General features: G+C 39.2%; 1 protein-coding gene across 4 annotated transcripts in view; it reads right to left on the bottom strand.

Annotated features, from left to right (window-relative positions):
• Nucleotides 1–2,840: 2,840 nt before the first annotated feature.
• scn8ab (sodium channel, voltage gated, type VIII, alpha subunit b) overlaps nt 2,841–20,903 on the bottom strand; it is a 47,544-nt gene continuing 29,481 nt past the window's right edge. For all 4 annotated transcript variants that reach the window (XM_079685654.1, XM_079685653.1, XM_079685655.1 and 1 more), the window contains exons 17-28: nt 20,624–20,797; nt 20,176–20,469; nt 18,498–18,615; nt 18,235–18,389; nt 16,710–16,883; nt 12,570–12,692; nt 10,400–10,684; nt 10,250–10,303; nt 10,023–10,160; nt 9,455–9,559; nt 9,075–9,345; nt 2,841–8,270 (exon numbers count right to left, since the gene is read on the bottom strand). In XM_079685654.1, coding sequence (XP_079541780.1) covers nt 7,105–8,270; nt 9,075–9,345; nt 9,455–9,559; nt 10,023–10,160; nt 10,250–10,303; nt 10,400–10,684; nt 12,570–12,692; nt 16,710–16,883; nt 18,235–18,389; nt 18,498–18,615; nt 20,176–20,469; nt 20,624–20,797 — 3,057 coding nt within the window. In that variant the 3' untranslated portion in view covers nt 2,841–7,104. The remainder of the gene's footprint in view (nt 8,271–9,074; nt 9,346–9,454; nt 9,560–10,022; nt 10,161–10,249; nt 10,304–10,399; nt 10,685–12,569; nt 12,693–16,709; nt 16,884–18,234; nt 18,390–18,497; nt 18,616–20,175; nt 20,470–20,623; nt 20,798–20,903) is intronic.

A 20,903-nucleotide genomic window follows, 5' to 3' on the forward strand; every position in this document is an offset into this window, starting at 1 on the left:
TGAGAAAAGAACCCTCCTTTTACCAATAAAACGTTTCCATCAAGAACTGTTCTAGTTTTGTCAAACAAAGTTAATCTGCAAGTTAAGTAGAAGCAATAAAGCACATTAATAGCAGCACATAATATAGATATTACATAAAAAACATTAATATTATTTCCTTAAATATTTGTTTTCACATTCACCTTGTTTGCTAGCCTAACTGTCGGTTATACCGTCATAAAGACGGGAGAATCGCAATATAAATGCAGTATATTTACATTTAAGCAATGTCTCCATACATTTGACCAATACTCATTATTCTCAGAAATAATAATAATAATAATAATAATAATATAGCCTACAGTTTATCAGCCAGCTATGCTAAAGTTGATGGGTTGTTGGACTCACTGTGGAGGGGGAGCTCTGGATGCTAGCTGCGGCTAACACCAGGGCCGACCAGGGAACTAAACTGGAGGATCCTGTGGTCTAAAAAAAACAAATGTTGGTGAATAATTATCTTTGTACATTTTGTAGTAAAATGTCACTACCTGAAGTTGTTACCAGTTAAAGCGGACTTTTGAAAACACTTGGTTTGGAAGTAGGCTAGCCTACATCTAAAACGTTTTTGAGTCCTCCTCACACTTGCCTTACAGGCTAAGCCAGAAATGCAACCTTAGTCAGTATTTTTAAATCTTAGAGTATTTATTTTGTTATATGTATTGGACTTATATAACATTATTTTGTAATTAATATTTGTTATGAGTTATAATTGATTATATCTGGAAGGCTAGGCTACAAAACCTCTGTCGTTGTACTTTTTTCAATGTTTAAGGGTAAGTCTTCCTTACCCAACAATCTTCTGTCTTGCTGTTATCTCCGAACACAGGATTATCAGCCATTTCATATTTGTATACAACACCATTGAGGCACTCATGTCATACTACCTCTCATGTCTACGACTACCAGCATGAAATATCTCTTTAACTTTTATAAGGTTTTTTGAAGTTATTTCTTTCATGCCCCTAGATGGCGTTAGATAGCTGTATATCTGAGACACCTCACTAATGCCTGCTGGAGGGGCTTCAGCCATAAACACAGTTACAAGCTGTGATCTCTGCAGACACTTTCAGGGGAAGAGATGAATAACAGAGATCCCAACCCAGCAAGGGCATAGAGGGCTATGCTCTATGATGGATTGGTAAAACAGGGATAAATCTGCAAACATCTATCAGATATTTTTATTAATTATGGCTAAATTGAACTCAAATACATTTCTCAGCTAGGTTATATGAAGTATGTGAAGACTTTACTCAAGATAATAATGCTCAGTCCTCATGCACCTCCTCATTGCAGATTGATTGCACTGAGTGAGTCTATACTGGGTCTATATACATTTACTGTATTTGATCTATGCACCCTCTGCCTCTCCTCTCATCTTCTGCAGACCTGACACAGAAATAGGAAAAATACAAGTGGTGAGCAACAACCATTACCTCATCAAGATACTTGATCATGGCAATACTACCGATTACATGCAATTGATTCCTTAAAGACATACAATATCCCTCTGTCTCCATCCTTTACACACAATTCCTTCCTCCTCTCTCCCTACCTCCCTACCTCTCACACAAACTTGCTCAGACAGCCCGACGAATCACACCAATGTCCTACTTAATCCACGTCCCACCTCTGCAACCAAGCCCTGCTGTTCAGATGAATGCAAGTAGGAAATAAACATAAAAGGTTAAAATAAAGACGAAGCATGTGTTTAGCACAATATGTAACATTTTGATGGCAGGAGAGTTACACAGTTATAAAAGCAACAATTCCTACAGATCATCAGTTAATCATTTTATAATCACCTAAAATGTTTGTTTTTTTAAACACTCCCAAGTAGATTTATCAGAATGTTAGACTATAATGTTTTCTAACAACAGAGTAAGATACAGCATTGAACTAAACATAATGTATTGCACTGAAAATGCATGCAGTACTGCAGGTAGGAGATGAAGGATAAACATTTAGCAACAAATTAGCTTTTCGCTATGTGTGTTTCTGCCCATTGTTCTAATTTACTTTTCATCTTCCTGCTTTAGCTCGCTCTCCCTCTGCTTGCATGCTGTGGGAAAGGAGGTGCTTTACAGTGCACTGTACAGTCTGAGCCTATTGGGAACATGCTGCTGACTCAGCCCAGGCCACTGCATTCATATATCTGCACTGCAGTGCTGTCTCTGCTTACTCCCCCCTCCCCTCCCTGCTCCTTTTTCTCAGTCAGTGCGCCACCTTGCACGCACATGCGCACACACACACACACACACGCACGCACACACACACACACAGACAGAGGAGGGGGAAGGAAGGATGGAAACACACATGCACACACACACACACACACACCTGCTTTTATAGTCATTTCAGTGCTGTTGCACCATGACACACCCAACCCCATCAACCCAAACAATGATCGTATTCAAAACATGTACAAAGACAATGTGATTAAAGCATTTTTGATGTATATTGTGTTGTGTTCAAACCTTAACACGCTGTCTTTTTGTTGCTGCTGTCTGTCCTCCCTGTCCTGTGAAGCTTGCAAACATGTTCTCTGCCATGTTTGCAACGTGTTAAAGCAAATAAAGGGAACATTAGCAACAATTAAAAACACAAACAAAATCACCTTGAGCATGAACATGTACCATTTCACTTGAATACCTTAAACGTTTAAATTCTCACAGTTATCAAAGTAAATTAGGTGGTTTAAACATCAGAAAAAAACATCCATCATCAGACATGGTGGAACATATGCTGCAGGATGAAGTGACAGTCAATAATGTTGTATCCAAGAACGACACCAGCCAGAGGTGTAACTGGAAGGCTGCTTTATTGTTTGGAAATAGATTCGTGCTCAAATGAAGATATTCTTTCACTGATTCTCATTTAATCGTCCCATGTGGTTGTGCAACACACGTCCTCTCTCTGACTGTATTAGTGGCAAGAGATAATGACAGTCAAAAGATATTTTTTTCAGTTAGCCTATTTTCAGGAAAGAAAAGAAATGTATCTCAGTCATGCTACAAAAGAATGGCCTCATATACCGATTGGTAACCCAACATTTGGAAATGAACAGAAGTGTAAAACAGAAGGCAAGCTGTTCCCTTTACTAGCCCGAGAGCCGGTAAACAGAACACACAGAGAGAGCACTTGTACTACATGACTCTACAAGATGTTAGTCCAGACAGTCTATTCTAGGTGGTGAGTTTTCAGTTTACAAGTTAATTTTGATCTCAATACATCATTTCTATCGTGCTCCGTTTTGATTCACTCCCATGGGTTTTTAAGATCCTCATTGCTGATTTTATCGACAGACTAAATAGGAAGCTAAAAAGGCACGTGCCGTTAAGAGATATTGCACCATAAACAAACACACAGACAGTTAAGACAACCAACCCTTAAATCATTAGATATATCATATTGAAAGTGACAGCAAAATTAAAGATCAACTCCAAACTGCAGCAGTGTTAGGGGGAAACATGGAGGAGGGTTAGAGCTGAAACGAGCAAAAATCTGTCACACAAAGTGACCTCCCACTGGGGCGCACTGGTTAACCAGCCGTTGCCTGTAAAAGACTGTGAGTGTGTGCACGTAAGTGTGTGTGTCTGTCTGTGTTTGTATTATCTCTGTGTGTACAATATAGGAAACTAGGGGCAAGACATCTTCACACATGTACAAAAGGGTATGCTGGTAGTGCAATCCTCTCACCAAGGCAGGCTCCACAATTCTCAGCAAGCAGCCAGTACAACACCATGCATTGTACGCTGGTACCCAGTATGCAGAAGTCCTGGCAGGCCAGAGTTTTGGTTATTCTCTGAACATACCACACAAAGAAAGAAGCATGATCAGTTACACTCTGTGGTTCTGGTATCACCTCAATGCAAGGAGTGGACAGGAGAGTATATATACTATATATATATACGGTAGAATATATATATAATATATATGTAATATAGATCTGTATATGTTTGTATTGATTTATACACTTTTAAATACAATTTCTGCTTTTTAATATAGATTCTTTTAGCTTACTCCCTTCTTTTTTGTGAAAAGTGACTCAAAAAAATCTACTCCATCTAACAAATGTGTCACAGCCTAACAAGTGTGACAAGGGGTGTCAGCTGGAAGCCATTCTATTTACGGTTATTAATATTTAGTGTTAGATTAATAGCTGTAGTTTTTTAAGTAATCCTGTATTTACAAAAAACTACACATGCCGTTAAAATAAAATATATTACATTATTTATAGTTTCTTTAAAAAGTCCATTCTTCGCAGTTTGTGTCGCATAGAACATAGCCTGAACTGTATTTTTTTTTTCCCGAATGGATGTATGTGTGTGTTTTTTTTAGTTTTCGTTCTGTATCCATGGTGATCTGGGAGAAAATGGACGTCGGTTGCTTTTATGCTTATCATTCAGAGTTTTATTTGGTTCAAGGTAACACCCACACTGATTTTGGGGATCTCATGCAGCAACTGGACCATAAAACTTGAGAACGGATGAGGGCGTTAATCATTAACAGGAAGTGACATCACTGCACAACAGGAAGTGCAAAAGCTGTGGTGTGGTGCTTAGGCTCACAGTACCATTCAAATGCATCCAGTGCTCTAGTTTATTTTGTATTTGTTATGCAATAGAGCGATATGACGGGAAAAATAGCAAATAAGAGGCTCAGAGCACTTGTTAACTACTGAAATCTGGGGCCTATCCTCTAAGCACAGAATTAAGAGTGCTTCTTAAACCAACATATCCCAATTCACTCTCATGACATCTCCTCTGTGATTCCTATCGGGGGTGAACAATAATATTTTGTTTATCGAAATCAATTGAGACCAGACTACAGTCCATAATGACTTAACCACAAATGTAATCTGCTATCAATATAAACGCGGCCAATACAAGCGAGCGAAATGTTGCTGTTTCACTGAGATGCTTCTAGCCCTATAATTCAAAGCGTCGTAAGCAGGAAGCGCCAAACTGGCCCCTGACCGGGCGGCTGTCGAGATCTTTGTCCATCGACATGGCATTAAACACAAAAGAGTAAAACGTGATTTCATAAATACTCCCATCACATTCACTTGCATTTTGTTGCAGAGCTCATAATAGTACATCTATAATATCTCCTGAGAAAAAGGGATGAATTCTTCAAGCATTGCATACATTTCTAGGGTCTCTCTGTCTAATAATGACAGCAAAAAACTGAATGGGCATACTTCACCCAATCCCACGCCATGGACAAAGGGCAACAAGGGATAACAAGGCAGATCTCTTTGGCTCCTCCACACACAATGTTCTCATCACCCATCTACCATGTTCTGTTCCTCATCAAAATAGCATTCGACTAACAACCATCAAATATGTTCCGACACAAGACCGCTTCCCTCATCGTCATCATAGATGTGGCTTATAAAGTGTGTTAAATAAGACTTATTACCCACCAAACATGAAAATTACGTCAGGGAATAAAATAAAAATAAAGAAACATTGAAATAAGCTACAATAGCCAATACATAATTTAAACCATTCTCAGCTCTTCCAGAAAGGTCTCACCACCCAAAGAGAAACATCAGAAAGGAGTTTGCCATACCTGTGAAATCCCCACAAACCACTTATAACCGACAGTAGGACTCCCAAAATGCCTGCTCACACAAAACTAAAGGCAGATGGTATGGAACATTACATAGGTGCATACAAATTATAAATATAAGCATTTTAGATTCAAAGTGTTGCGCCCTTGAAAACATTAAGTCCAAATTAACAAACACTTCAGTCCCATGAAACACACAGACATCCGTTTTTCCACATCTTACACACTAAAAATCTCCAGAGCAGCAAATAAATTGTTTGGATTTCACCCACTGATCCACTGTGGCGGTATTATTCACCAACATATTCCATTCTTCTGTCTATAGAGGCAACAATTTAAACATCTGAAATAAGTTGAGTAATGAGATAAAAATTCAGATCCATTTTAGATTATCAACCCCAATATCACTTATCTTTGTTAAACAATTGACTCTGAACTCTGAGCTTTCAAATTGTGACAATGCCTCAATCTTACAGTCGAGCCACTGCTGTGGTCTGAGTATTAGTGTCTTGTGGACTATGATAATTCATGCAAGATTTCTGATCAAAACATGCCATCATGCAAGTCATTTCTATGCATTGAACAAGCACAATTATTTATGTATTTGTTTGGAAATCTTTCTGAGTAAATATAAGCCCTTGGCCCGAGTTGACCCCATAATAAACAGATCCTTAACCAATTGGTGTGAAAGCCCATGTAAAAAAAACATTTTGATGTGGGTATAACAAAGATAAAATGAGTAGAAGAGTTACGTGACATGGGCAAAATGTTGAATATTGTTCTTTTTTTGTCTGTTTGCATTTTTGCTGCTCAAATGAACAATTTCTAGCTTTAATAAAACGGAAAAGTACTTCCAACGCTCTGTCATTTTTGTGTCTTTCACTCATCAGTCATCCTTCTGTTTGATCTTATAGAGTGAGTGTGTCATTTTGCTCCTCTACACATTTCAGTACCAGATGACACACAAGCACTCACTGGCTGCTTTAAGAAGACAATCCTTCAGCATCAAGCAGCAGCATCCTTGTTTTTCCTTCACAACACTGTCTTCCATATGGAATCCATTACTGTGTCCAGGCGCTGAATTCCTTTAGTGTTTTTTCATTCTACCTCTTGGTGTAGAGTTACTTGTCTTATCTGTAGAGCAGTGTTAAAGTGAGCTATCTGCCTTTCAGCAGACACAGACATTCCCTTGTCTGTTTTTCATTCCCTTTTGTTAAGATCAGTAGTCTAGATACAACAATGTCACACAGTATGCTGATTATGTTTGGTTTGACTGAAGTTCAAGAGTCTTTAAGCTGTAACAGACCAAGTTGCTTCCCTCTGCATCAATATAAGAATGAAGTCTGTAAACAAATTATTGATTATTATTTTTTTTTCTGACTTGCAAATGAAATAATCTGTACATCTGTGTGGGTGAGTTTCCTCTTGCTTTGCTTGAAGTTACATTATTATAATTGTTATTGTTATTACTGTGATTATTATTCCAACGCTCTAACATTTAGATTCCCTGATGTCTTTTTGGTTTCTTCCCTTCTCTTTCCTTCCTCCCTTGTCCTCATTGTTGCCGTCCTCTTTTTCCTTGTCAGGTTTGGTTACACTGTCATAAGAAGGCAGGGAGGCAGTTGAGGGAGTGCCCTCCTTCTTTTCTTGTTCCGGATTGTTCCCGCCATTCTCCACCTTGTTATTGACTCGTTTGCGCTTAAAGACAAAACCCCGCCTCCCCAGGTAGGCACGGTAAGACCGCTGAATGATTCTGGCAGACACCTCCTCCTGCTTGCGCCTCAGAGTGGTGGTGATTGGCTCGTAAGAGACCTTGGAGGGGTTGGCTGCCACAAAGCGCTCCTCCATTTGTTGCCTCAGCATGTCCAACTCGCCACTGTCACCCAGCACACGCTTGGTGAAGGCAAACAGAATGTCCAGGCAGTGGATGCGATCGCCGCTCACCATGGGCATGTCCATGGCAATCAGTTCAATGGTGTTGGGCTTAGGAACTCGGAACGGGTGTTCAAGTGCATCAGCAAAGTCAGAAAGCTTGGAATAGTTGATGAACTGAGACGCATCAGGGTCAAACTTCTCCCAAATCTCATAAAACGTCTCAAAGTCATCCTCACTGAGCGGGTCAGCACTCTCCTCTGTGGCCACGCTGAAGTTCTCCAGAATGATGGCGATGTACATGTTGACCACAATGAGGAAAGAGATGATGATGTACATAACAAAGAAGAAGATGCCCACGGAAGGGTTGCCACAGTCTCCGGTGGCGGGGGTCCCGGCATTCTCCAGCTTGGGATCGCAGTCCGGAGCGTAGTTGAGGATGGGCAGCAGCAGGCCGTCCCAGCCAGCTGACGTGGTGATCATGAAGAGGATGATCATGCTGTTGCCGAAGGTCTCGAAGTTGTACATGTCATCGATTCCAGACATGTGTCTCACATAGCCAAAGTTGGACATGCCAAAGATGGAGAAAATGAACATAACTAGGAAAAGTAGTAGACCAATGTTGAACAAGGCAGGAAGAGACATCATGAGGGCAAACAGTAGAGTTCTGATTCCTTTGGCCCCTTTGATGAGACGCAGGATTCTGCCGATACGAGCCAGACGAATCACCCTGAAGAGTGTTGGTGACACAAAGTACTTCTCGATTATATCGGCCAGAAACATTCCTGAAGTGGAGAGGAGGCAAAGAGAGAAATAGCAGACATTTGGTTAAAATATATGGGATTAAAAAAAACTGAAACAGAGTTCTTTACTTAACACACATAACGCTTGAGCAAGCACATTCATAGTTTGTAGAAGAAATAACGAGAACCAAAAGAACAAACTATCAATTGTTTGTATTGGGGATAGCATCCTCTGTAGAAAGTCGTGCAAAAACGATATCCGCCATAAGTTTATGTTTATGTATTTTGTGGTGCCAGCACAAGGTGATGATTTATCTGTGACGCCACTGTGGCGGCGAGGGAGTGCGGTCGTCTCTCTAGCAGAAGGTTGTGGGTTCGATCTCAGCCTTTGCATCGAACATGTCAATTGATCCTTGGGCAAGGTACTTAACCCTGAGTTGCTCCTGATGGCATGGCCAACGGTGTGTGAATGTTAGTTCCTAGAGTAAGGTACACTGCTCTGTGCGAATGGGTGAATGACTTGTAGTATGTAAAGCGCTTTGAGGGGTCGTAAAGACTGGATAAAGCGCTATATAAGTACAGCCCATTTATCTTTTAATTTATTGAGATATTCAGTCAAGATGTTTTACTCATTAGGATTTTCTCGCCTTTTAACTGCCTTCAAACTGTTTTTGAGATATTAAACAAAATGAATGTATTGCATGGTTTATCTTTGCGAAACATGAACATTTAAAACATATGTGAGTCTTGCCTTAAAAACCCATTCATCAGGGCAATATCTGAGCTTCTTATTAAGAAGGTTCACACTTTTCTTTGTATATAAATGACCCATTTTGTAATACTTGCCCACGATTGAGAGGATGACCACAACCACATCAAAGATGTTCCAGCCGTTGGTAAAGTAGTAGTGACGTAGCGCAGTTAGCTTCAATACAAACTCGCAAGTGAAGACCACAATGAAGATGAAGTTGACCCAGTAAAGCACTTCCTCTGTCTCCTTTGTCTGGTCGTCTGTCTCTATCATCATGGTGACCATGTTGAGGCAGATGAGGATCATGATGGAGATGTCGAACACCTGCTGCGTCACAAAGTCAAACACCATGCCCTGGATCGGGTTCTGAGGAGAAATGGGGGGAACAAAAGGGGGGATGTTATGAGTCATAATCTTCATAACATTACAAAAACAAACCTGCTTGTCAGTAAAGACTGAAATTAGTTTTTTTTACCTGGGGCCTGGGTATTGGTTTTTGTGGTTTCTTTGAACCTAGTTTCTTCATGGCATTGTAGTATTTCTTTTGCTCTTCCGTCATGAAGATATCCTGACCTCCAAAGTAAAGGAACAAAAACTATTTGGTTACAATTTGCAAGGATTTAGCCCTCTTATTCCACTACTAAACATAATATTGTTTAACATTTTATTTGACTGTGTAAAAAAATGCTTATAATATTCGTATACAATGTTGAAATCTTAGCCTAAATTATTGATTTGACAATTGTCTGAAATTGCATTCTTGCTTATATTTAGACAACTCAGCAAAAAGACTGCAAACAGAGAAACAGCTAGCCTCACTGTCCAATATCCTCCAACCAGCTCCTCTAAAACTCATTAATTTACACTTCCCCTTGTTTCCAGGCTTTATGCTAAGCTAAGCTACTCTGCTGCTGGCGGTGGCTTCCTACAAATTAGAGTGGTATTGATCTTACTAACATCTAAAAAGGAAATAAACATTTTTCCAAAACTGTTTCCTTATCTAAAAGCAGCTTGAAGGTGAAAGTGGGGAAAATAAATCTTATCTTTTTTTTCTGTTGGTTGAAGTTATCAATGATGACACCAATGAAGAGGTTCAAGGTGAAGAAGGAGCCGAAGATGATGAAGATGACGAAGTAGATGTACATGTACAAGTTGTCCTCGTAGATAGGCTGGTCCTCCACCTGTAAGAGGGAAAAGTAACATTTTGTACAAAACTGCACGATTGCATGTTCATGTGGAAGTCTATTTTTAAAAACGATAACAAGCATACCCTTCTGGAATCTATTGCGGCGTACATAATGTCCATCCAGCCTTTGAATGTTGCCTGTATAGTTGGAGGACATATTTTGGAGAAAACCGGTTAAATTCTAGATTTCAGAACAGATAATCAAATAAAAAACATACAACAAAGGTGTCTCACCACTTGCAGAAGTGCCAGGTATCCTGCCCCCACATTGTCAAAATTGATCTTGACGTTTTTCCATCTGACTTCTGTGTTGTTTTGATTGATGAGTGCAAAACACTCTGTTTTGTTGTTGACGACGTGAGGGAGGAAGTTTTCCTCAGCAGTGTTATTGTAACAGAAGTAATACTTTCCAGCAAACAGATTGACCCCCATGATGCTGAAGATGAGCCAGAAGATGAGACACACCAGCAACACATTCATGATGGAGGGGATAGCACCCACCAAGGCGTTCACCACAACCTGAAGAGAACAGCAAGGAAACAGAGCCGCTGTAGCTCAGCAATCACACACCAACTGCATGATGTTCACACTTAAGAACATCAACACACACACACATACATAGAAAGGCACATTCACTCACTCCACTTGAGGATAAAAGGTGTGTTAAGGGATTTCTTGAAACTTGATGAAGCCAATCAAAAAGAAAAACAAGAGGTGTAACAATACTGTTAATTCATGGTTTGATGCAATGAGGATATTTTTTAACAAAGTTGGATTGAAAATTAAATCAACTGTCCAACTGTGACTCAGATTTATTTATATATTTTTTTAAGTATTGCTTCCCTGTCAGTTTTGGGGTTAACTGGAAATAATAGAATACAATAAGATCTTTATCTGCCATAAGAGAAAGAAAAATAGAAATGGCCAGTCAAAGGTGTGCTCATGCAGATAAAGAGCTTTCAAATCCGTATCACAATACAGTATATTGTGCAATGAAGACACTTATATATTGTTACACCTCTATAAACGCAATTCTTTTTTACTTTCATATCCAAATATTGTAGGGATTGTACAAATCACATACATTATATAAAACATATTTATATTAATATAAACAATATCAAAACTTTTGTACAAATATTCTCAATTGATCATTTGAGTGTGACTTAAATTAATCTGCACTAAAGCAGTGGGTTGTTGTAGATAAAGCTATAAGCTAAAGGAAGACACCAAGTGAATGTGCATTTCCAAACAAAGAAGAAACATGGTAACGGAAAGCCAAATAAACCAAAACTATATAGGCAAACATCAAATGTCAAAACGTTTCTTTCATGTTAGTGTTCTGCCTAATAATATAGAGACAAAGCATCCATTTGATCAGTTCATATAACTACTAGAAAATGGTGATCATGAAAATCATGGTGATGACATTCACTGAGGAGTGGTGAGCAAGGATGGCGGGGGAGGGGGGGTATGCAACCAGAAGTTTGTTGATCTTCCAGTGTGACAATGCCAAAGCCAAACTGTGATAAGATCAGATAACGGGACACTTGAGGCAGAGCAACAGTCAGGGGATGCTGAACTTAGACACTGACAAGGTTTTTTTGTTTCTTCTGCCCAGCAACAACCAGAGGCTGGTCTAACCAGTCACATATTAAAATAATGATCTGAAGAACTACAGAAATACACTTTGTCTTTCTCGGGCAAAGCTCAGTACAGAGCCCTGAGGGTCACATGTTATCAAAAATGCTTAACTTGGAAGCTGTACACATGGTTACTCATAAATCAAATATGAGCATACTAAAATATGCACGCACAGTTCATTTGCCCATCTGCATACATGTCTTTATTACTTTGTTTGTCCATGACAATTAGGGGCTCCGTATCTCAGGAACACTTTAACATGTATGGTTGTTCAGATTGCATAACATTACTCTCCATTAACTCCGTTGTGTGACTCAGTGGAAACAGGTTTTGTGTGATGGTTCATACCAACCTCTAGTTGCACTGAACACTTCAGGGCTGAATAATTATTAAAACATGTTTCATCATTCAGGTCAAAATCCTGTTTTTTCTGTCTGCTGTTGGATAAGGCATGGGACAGATTTTTTAAGGTGTTTTGTTAAAACTTTTAAAAATGAAATCTTTGCAAATTGCCTTAACGTAGCACTACATTTATAACAAATGAAATGAAATATGATAAATCAAATCAGATGTATCAAGACCATCTGAAATGATCTGAATCCATGCAAAAAGCTTCTCTTTGATGAAAGCTTTTACCTAAAAAAAGTACCTTTATCGGTATTTAAAATAAAGAAATCTATATTGCCATCTCTAGCATGCGTTGATGCTATTATTTAATCGGCATGCAAAAGGACCAGCTTTCTGGTATCTTGGGTCTTACCCTCATCCCTTCAAAACGTGACAGGGCCCTGAGGGGTCTCAAGGCCCTCAGTGTCCTGAGTGATTTAATCGGACCTAGATCGGAGTAGCCCAACGCATTAGCTATAAGGCTGACTATAGACACCTACACAGATAGGGACAGAAGGAGAGGGAAAGACAGAGGCAAAGGAAGAGAGGACCCACATAGTTAGAGGGGATATAGAGAGAAGGTGTGCCCTATATATACTGTAAGGATGGCTGAATGGTTATATACAGGTACATATAAGTACATACATCGTTTCTAAATGTGTAAGTATATGTATCCATAAAACATAAACAGGGGTTATTACAATAGACAAAGGTCAATAAAGTGTACATGACCCAAGTTTTTTTTCTTCTTTTTTTACATGTTTGTTTGCTTATGTTTGGTTTAGTTTGGCAAGCCAGTCTAGCGTGATAACCAGCTTAACAGCACAGTAAGCACACCTGGAAAGAAACTTGTGGTTGACACAGTGAGAGGGGAGAGAAGATAAAGAGTCAAACAAAGGGAAAAAATTAGAGGAGAGATGTATTCACAAACACTAAATCAATGTGACACAATAATATACACACAGTACACAGTACAAAACAGTACAGTTTCCACACCAGAGAGCATCTTACTTAAAGAGGGGGAGAGAAAACGCAGAAGGTTGAGGACAACTTTCAGGGTTAGAAGAGAGAGGATAACCTGTGAAAGTACGAGTCCCAACACAGCACATAAACCTTACCCTGGACCCTCAAACAACGACCCCTCAGTCCCTCTCGAGAGCTGCACAATGTCTCTCTTAACTTAAAGAGAGACACAGTTATAGGCACCTGCTGTGAGAGAGAGGACAGGTCAATATTAGGGTAGAGATTTGCATGGGAAGTCAGGATTAGTTATCTGTACAACACACGGGCCAATTTAAATATATTGAGATTCAGCTTCATAATTTAGGTTTTCTATTGGAGAATGAGTAAGGGGTTGGAAAGGCACCGGATCCAAACATAACCTGGAAAACTTGACTGATCTCTCCTTTATCACATCTATAAACTAGGACTCTAACATGGAATTGGAGGAAGAAGATGCTGAATTATTTTTTATTTCACAAACGTGAAGCTAATTAATTTTTTAATGTTAGATTTCTCAATTATTTTGGTGACAATTTGAGAAAAAGACTTTACTTTTTTACCCCAAAAGACCAATCGGTTCCACCTGTTATATTTTACATATATGTTCATTAAATGATTGTTGTAAATATTGGTTTGAGTTATTGTTTACAAAAGAAGTAGCGTTGGTTTAGTGGGTGGAGTATTGCTGAGTTTTGGTGGGTTTTTCCAGGGTCAAAAGGTCCAGGACCGTCTTTGATCTCCAGTCCGTTCCAATACTCTAAACTGAATTGTAGGTTTTTATTCAATACAATACACTCACGTTCTCAAAGGGCAACATTTAATTGAATGTCATAATTTTAAACGTGCCTAGTTGGGACAAACTTTATCATCTCTAAATTGTTGGCAATTATGTCTCATCTTGAAAATGCCAATGCACAATTAAGGCTCCTAGTTCTTCTTATCACGGTGAAGTTAAAAGCATTATTGAATAATTGACATTGTAAAAATACACTATCATATCCTTTCATCAAAAATATATTTCCCAAAAATGTCAAACCAGTTAAAATAATATCATGTTATATCTTACTAAGGGGTTTCTAGGGGACTTTTGTTTTTTGTTTTTATAATTTTCAAACCTCTCAGCAGCTGTGCTATATTTCAATGTCATCTGATTATCATGTGGAATAAATGATTGAGCCATGGTGTAAACGTGCCCATTTGCGCTCTGGGAGTCATTGGAAACACATCACATAAGACAGCACTTGACTTCTGCCAAAAACCACAAATGTAGGTATTGGGACAGACCCAAAGACAAGTTCAGGAAACCAACGGGAAATACATCATACATTAGTGTATCCTTATCATGTGACAATGGATGTTAATATAAAATCACAGACAGATTGGCGCCTCATAGTCAATTATGGTGGAAAATTGGTGGTCTAGAGATAATGGATGACTTACCAACCTGCACATGACCTAGCACAACATTAAACACATCATCAAATACATGTAAAAAGATTAAGAAGGACAAATATGAAGTCTCGGTTTGATTCTATATATGTTTGAACAAAAAATCTGAATCATACAAAAAGAGTCAGAGGCTGTATTTGTAATAGTTCAGTTCAGTAAGTCAAAAACTATTTGGACATTGTCATGTCCGAGAATAATAGCAGATAAAGTAGTACTTTGTTAGTAACTATTACTTATTCCCTACTGTAGGCTATCATTTGAGTCCCATAAATGTTTTACTTGTTTCATTTGGGAATCCAGACACTGCAAAATGGCAGATACACCAAACAGTGGACTATGCAGGATGCTTGATTACAGTTGATCATTTCTGACAGCGTAACACTTTTCTTCAAATTCAGACTTTATTTCTGTATTCTGAGATAAGTTTCTGAGCAGATATATCTTTTCAAGATTCTTCTTCAGACTGTGGAAATATTACAATATGTAAAATTATGCATTTAAGTTCCAAAGAAATACGGAGCCAGTGACTTCATTTTTGCACAATGTTGGCCCCGTGCTCATCAACTGCCTTTCTCTCCTGAACTGATATTCAAGATTCAAAGTATTATTGTCATAACACAACTACGGTGGAATTATGTAATGTATGATTATACCCTTGGATTTCGGTAAACATTAACCAACACTGTCTTATGTCCCACCTCTACTTCCTGCGTCAACAGGAAAAGGTCATCATTAGACAGAACATGGCTAAGCTGGTAGGCGCCACTAACACCTCCCACAATCAGCTGCTTGTGGAAAGATCAATCATGCTGTCTATCAAAATGCAGTTCACTGCCTGCCTGCATAGTTGTTACAGTTAAAAAAAAAATTAAACGGCACTGTAGAAGCTACGTTTAAAGTCAGTTTTTTGCAAGCAGCTCCTAGTCTGCCAAAATGACTGACTATCTCTTGCACCATGTTATCCATGTAAATTTATTGTCCTGCAACCTGCCTAGCTTGGCATGTTGGGTCTGGCTCTTTTTGAAGGTCCCCATTTCTTCTGGCCCTTAAGCATACCATGTAATGTATAATGTTCCCTTTTCAAACACAGACACAAGAGGAAAATCAAGTGAGAAACTCATCATGCACAATTGACAAGGAGAACAAACCATATGTGTTCAATAGCAATCAGGTGGGGGAAAACTGAATGATTCAGCAATCCAGAGATGATAGAAAAACCTTCCAGTGGCATCCTAGTACTGGCAGACTATGATACTGACATTGAGCACTGCAAGGAAAACATAGCCCTCTTATCAATTTATCAGTTAGATCACATTATATGTCCACTTTAACTGTATTTTTGTGTGAGCTGGGGTTTCGACCCCTTTCTGATATGTCCGGCAGTAACATTTAAAGTTGCAGCTTTGCTAACCGCAAATGTGTCCCACAAAGCACTGCAGCAAAGCCTGGAGATCACATAGGAAGCAATGGTCCCAATAGATCATTTTCTCTGTCAGGCTTGTACTGTGGGGATCATCCAAAATGTGTGATAACATCTTAGTATCATTGTTATTACTGTTGTGTAACCTGTAGATTTAAATAAAAATACTGTCATTAATTAAGTCAGTCAGTTCAGTGTGACAAGCTAAAAACAGAGTGACGAATGGGTCTGTTGGAGTCAGTATGGGACTTATTTAAGAGGCTTAGCAACATTACATGGAGTGGTGGGCAGATTTTTTTTTTTACACAGAATAAATTGAATACTTATATATAATACTTAATGTGTGTGTGCATTGACAAAATGCAATGAAACTAACAAAAATGTATCTTGAAATGAGGTTGTATCATTTAAAAAAAAAGTATTTAATCATTCTATCACTAGTTCTGACAAAAAAAAAAGGCTGAGGTCAGGTCGAGCTTAGCGGTATAAATTAACCAAAAAGCCAATACCTAAAAGTCAGGCCTTTATTTGATGTTGCAATCTTAAAATATAATTATGAGGAGTTGAATCAAATTATTTGTATATTTTGCATTGTTGCACTATTTGTTTAGTAGCGACAAAATGGTAGTCAAATGTACTTACATCCACAATGAAGAAGTCAAGCCAACACCAGGCATTTGTGAAGTACTTGACGAAGCCGTAAGCCACCCATTTCAGCAACATCTCCAGGATGAAGATATAGGTGAAAACTCGATCTGCATACTCCAGAATGATCTTGATTGTCTTCCTCTGCTCAATGTACACGTCCTCAAAAGCCTAAAGAGCAATTACATTGTCAATGGCTAACTTATCACTTTCAGCATTTTACATCGTGTTTAACTACACATTAATCCCAACTGTGAGGTAAGCCACACATTACAGTATTTTGCTTATTGTTTGATATCTCCAAAAAGGATTTCAACAAATTACCAATACTATTTCCATTTGGGCTGGGGTTTTTATCACTGTATTATGGTAGATTACTATTATTCTAGAACACCTTATGTTATATTTTGCAAAAGCAGCTATTATGCTTTGTTTACCTTTTCAGACAATGAGTGGTTTACATAATGAAGGAAAACTGGTTGACGAAGGACATTTTTTGCATAGTCAAACTAGACTTATTGTTCCCACAGCTCTTACAGTCTCCATTGCCCGTTTCCTTTCTTTAGCACACACGTAAGTGTTTTGATTTGGCCACGGGCCTTCCCCCTCCAGAAAGCTGCAAACCCAAGCGGGATTCTGCCGCTTAAAAGGTTGGTGCATTACAGCACTCTTGCTGTCCATTAGCAACAATTATATGAAGGGCAGCTGCAGACGAAAAGCTGGTAGTGCTTGAGCACATCTTTAAGAGATTCACTTTCGCTAAATAATGCCACATTCTTGCTTTATTGAAATGTTCTGCTTTTTAAGATGTTATTTCCTTCATTAATCATAATATTGCAAGTCACTTATTAGTAAAATGATGTTTATCAACTTGTAAACAAAAGTGGGGACACCCATACATTCTGGTAGCCCAACTGCATTCATATTTGCATAGTGATAGTAAAATAACTTATTTTTGCAATGTTTTGTCAGTAGTACAGCGAATATTGTTTAAATCTTTTTAATTGAACATCTCAAATTTGTGAGAGTGGAGGGCTATTCAGTTCCTTGCAATCTGTACTATGGCACTAAATCCTACACGCTAGAGACCTTTAAACTAAAGCAGTTAATAGTCTGCCAAAAACAGAAGAGACACCAGTAAGCGCACCAAAATTCAACAGGGCCACAAAAAACATCCTCTGTGTGTGTGTGTGTGTGTGTGTGTGTATGTATGTATATATATATACATATATGTGTGTGTGTGTGTGTGTGTGTGTGTGTGTGTGTGTGTGTGTGTGTGTGTGTGTGTGTGTGTGTGTGTGTGTGTGTGTGTGTGTGTGTGTGTGTGTGTGTGCATGTGTGTGTGCATGTGTGTGTGTGTGTGTGTGTGTGTGTGTGTGTGTGTGTGTGTGTGTGTGTGTGTGTGTGTGTGTGTGTGTGTGTGTGTGTGTGTGTGTGTGTGTGTGTGTGTGTGTGTGTGTGTGTGTGTGTGTGTGTGTGTGTGTGTGTGTGTGTGTGTGTGTGTGTGCATGTGTGCTCTTACCAGTGCTCCACTGCTGAGCAGGATCATGAAGATGATGAGGGTTTCAAACCAGTTGTGTTCTACAATCAGGTAGCAGGTCTTCCTCAACCACCACCAGGGTTTTCCCCAGCCGTGAGTGATGGGAACATCACAGCACTTGTATTTGGCAATACATTCTGCGATACAAACAAAAACACAACTGCTGATAAACACAGAAGAGAAGCATAAAACTACCAAGAACACATGATCATTTACCACAGAGTCAGATAATAAACAGCACCTACCTTCTGTCCAGCAGACCGCTGGATCAACATACTCCTCCACTACCTCCACCACTGCAACATCCTCCACATCAGGCTTGATGTCTATTGTGCTGCCCTCAGACGAACTGGTGTCATCCAGCTGGGACAAACAGAGGAGCAGAGAAATCAGTTCAACCTTACAGGCTCAGCAGTGAGATGCTGAAAGTGTGTGAACACGGCATAGTGCCAGGACAGCCATTACATTAATGCCCCTTGGGTTTATATGCAGGACATAATTTATTGCTAGAGGTAAACATGTTGTAGCCATGTAGTGGAGCTAGTTCTCCCTCTGCCACGCCTATTCTGCAGGGTTATTAATAGATTCAAAAGGAAAGCAGTTAAACTTGCCCAGTGATTGATTGTGCTGGTAATGATGGTCATTTTAATACATGCATAAATAGACATTCTTCAGTGATGAAGGAATCATTTAATTGAGATGAAATAATTAAACAAATGAGTTTCAAACAAAAGAGTCAGATTGAAAGACAAAATATATTTGTGATGAAGAGTACATTTTTTATACACAATTTATACCATGTGTATTTTTGGAGACCTATTACTTTTTGAATAATGTACATGTATGAAAAAAATTCTCTGAATATGAAAGCAAGGACATAAAAAGGTCAGAAATGCAAAATTCTCATTTTAAGCCGTTAAACCCACAGCTTGATGAAGTACACCTGAACCAATAAATCATGTCATTCTATAACAATAGGTCAAGGTTAGTCAGGGCAAACTAGTCACACGCCGGTATACCAGCAGCCTTATTTTTTTTTTTTAAATACCCACACATGCAAACACTCAATTCCCAAGAGGATGATACTGCACTTTATAATCTCAAATCGTCAGCAAAGGTCCGCATTCACACTCTTTTCTTCTCCCTCCCTTTTGTATTCCTTTTTACCTAACAGCCAGATGGATCCCTGCTCTCCTGATTGGTTGTTAGCAGCTCTGTCTGTGTCTACTCCCTGCAGTGTAGCTCGTGGCTGGCTGTGGTGCAGCGAAGATTGTTGTGTGGTTGGTTGAGGGAGCCCAGTGGAATATGAACCTGGTGCATGTACGGTAGTGATGCTGCTGCATTATCTCCTCTCCTCCTACAACAAACCAGGTCAAGGTGACCAAGGCATCAGACTTCTCTACAAGCTTTACGTCTGGTTTTCCCTTCTCAAACATTCGTGTTAAATTGTAGAATAGACAGTGTCTTACTCTGACTGTCGTTTCGTCAGGATTTCCTTTGTGTCTGTCTGTCTGCAGGGTCAGCATTTAGGCTCAGTGTTATAGCTCTCATGTCTAAATGGATGTTCTGAAATGTCAAGTGAACTAAATGTCTTCAGTGTGGCAGCTCAGACCAGCTCTGCTTAATGGATCAAAAGATGCTTCATGGGCACAAACCCAAACAAACACACACATATGCACACGTGACTTATTACATCACGTTACATGAAGTCACCTTTTTGTTAAAAAATGATGTAGAAGCTTTGGGAATATTTTATGACAGCTATCGTTTATCTCGGAATTGGCCACAAATCATAATTTTCCTCTTTTAAGGAACTAACTGACCAAACTATCATCAAACTTTAAAGCAAGGACATCAACACTTCCATATCTCTGCTCACATCTTTCCTTCATTCTCACACTCATACCAGTCCTTCATACTCACATCTTTACTGTTCTCCACATCAGATTCACTGCTGAAATCTTCCGTGTTAAGGTTTTCAAAGTCTGACTCGCCAACGGCAATAGGAACACAGACAGTGAGGTTGGGATTGTGGATGAAGGACATGTAGTCTTCATCTATCATATACTTTCCCACACTGCTCCCAATGCCACTGGTGGTGCCATTGCCATTTTTAGCATAGTCCAGTTCACGGTTGATGTCCACAGTGTGGTTTGCGATGCAGTTGAGCTTCTTTTCGTACATGTCATCCAGAGGCTTCTGTTCATCTTCTTCAGGCTGCAAGAAAGAAGAACAAATATAAAAGGTTACTAAAATGAATTTCGTCATAGAACTAAAACTAAAAAACCCTTTCATATAAAGACAGATATAACTCAAGAGTATTAAATAACCAAGAATTGCTCATGCATTTAGATGATTAATCATATGGTACCTTCTTGAGCACTGATGCTACCAATATCGCCATGTGAACCTTGAACCAGGCAATCCCTATCTTAATGCGGGCCATAGCGAGCTGGAGGTTGTTGGGCTCCCCGTCGTCATCTGTTGCAGCGAGGTTGTCGGCACTGAACGAGCTCAGCAGCAAGGCCAGGAACAGGTTCAGCACCTCAGAAACAGACACCACAAAAGCTGGAACCCATGCACTCACAGTAAATGGTTCACAACTGGGAAACTACAGCGAGCTACTATCAACCACAAGCATCTAGACTATG

Source organism: Notothenia rossii (genome assembly GCF_949606895.1).
Source record: "Notothenia rossii genome assembly, chromosome: 5".
Taxonomy (NCBI): Eukaryota; Metazoa; Chordata; class Actinopteri; order Perciformes; family Nototheniidae; genus Notothenia; species Notothenia rossii.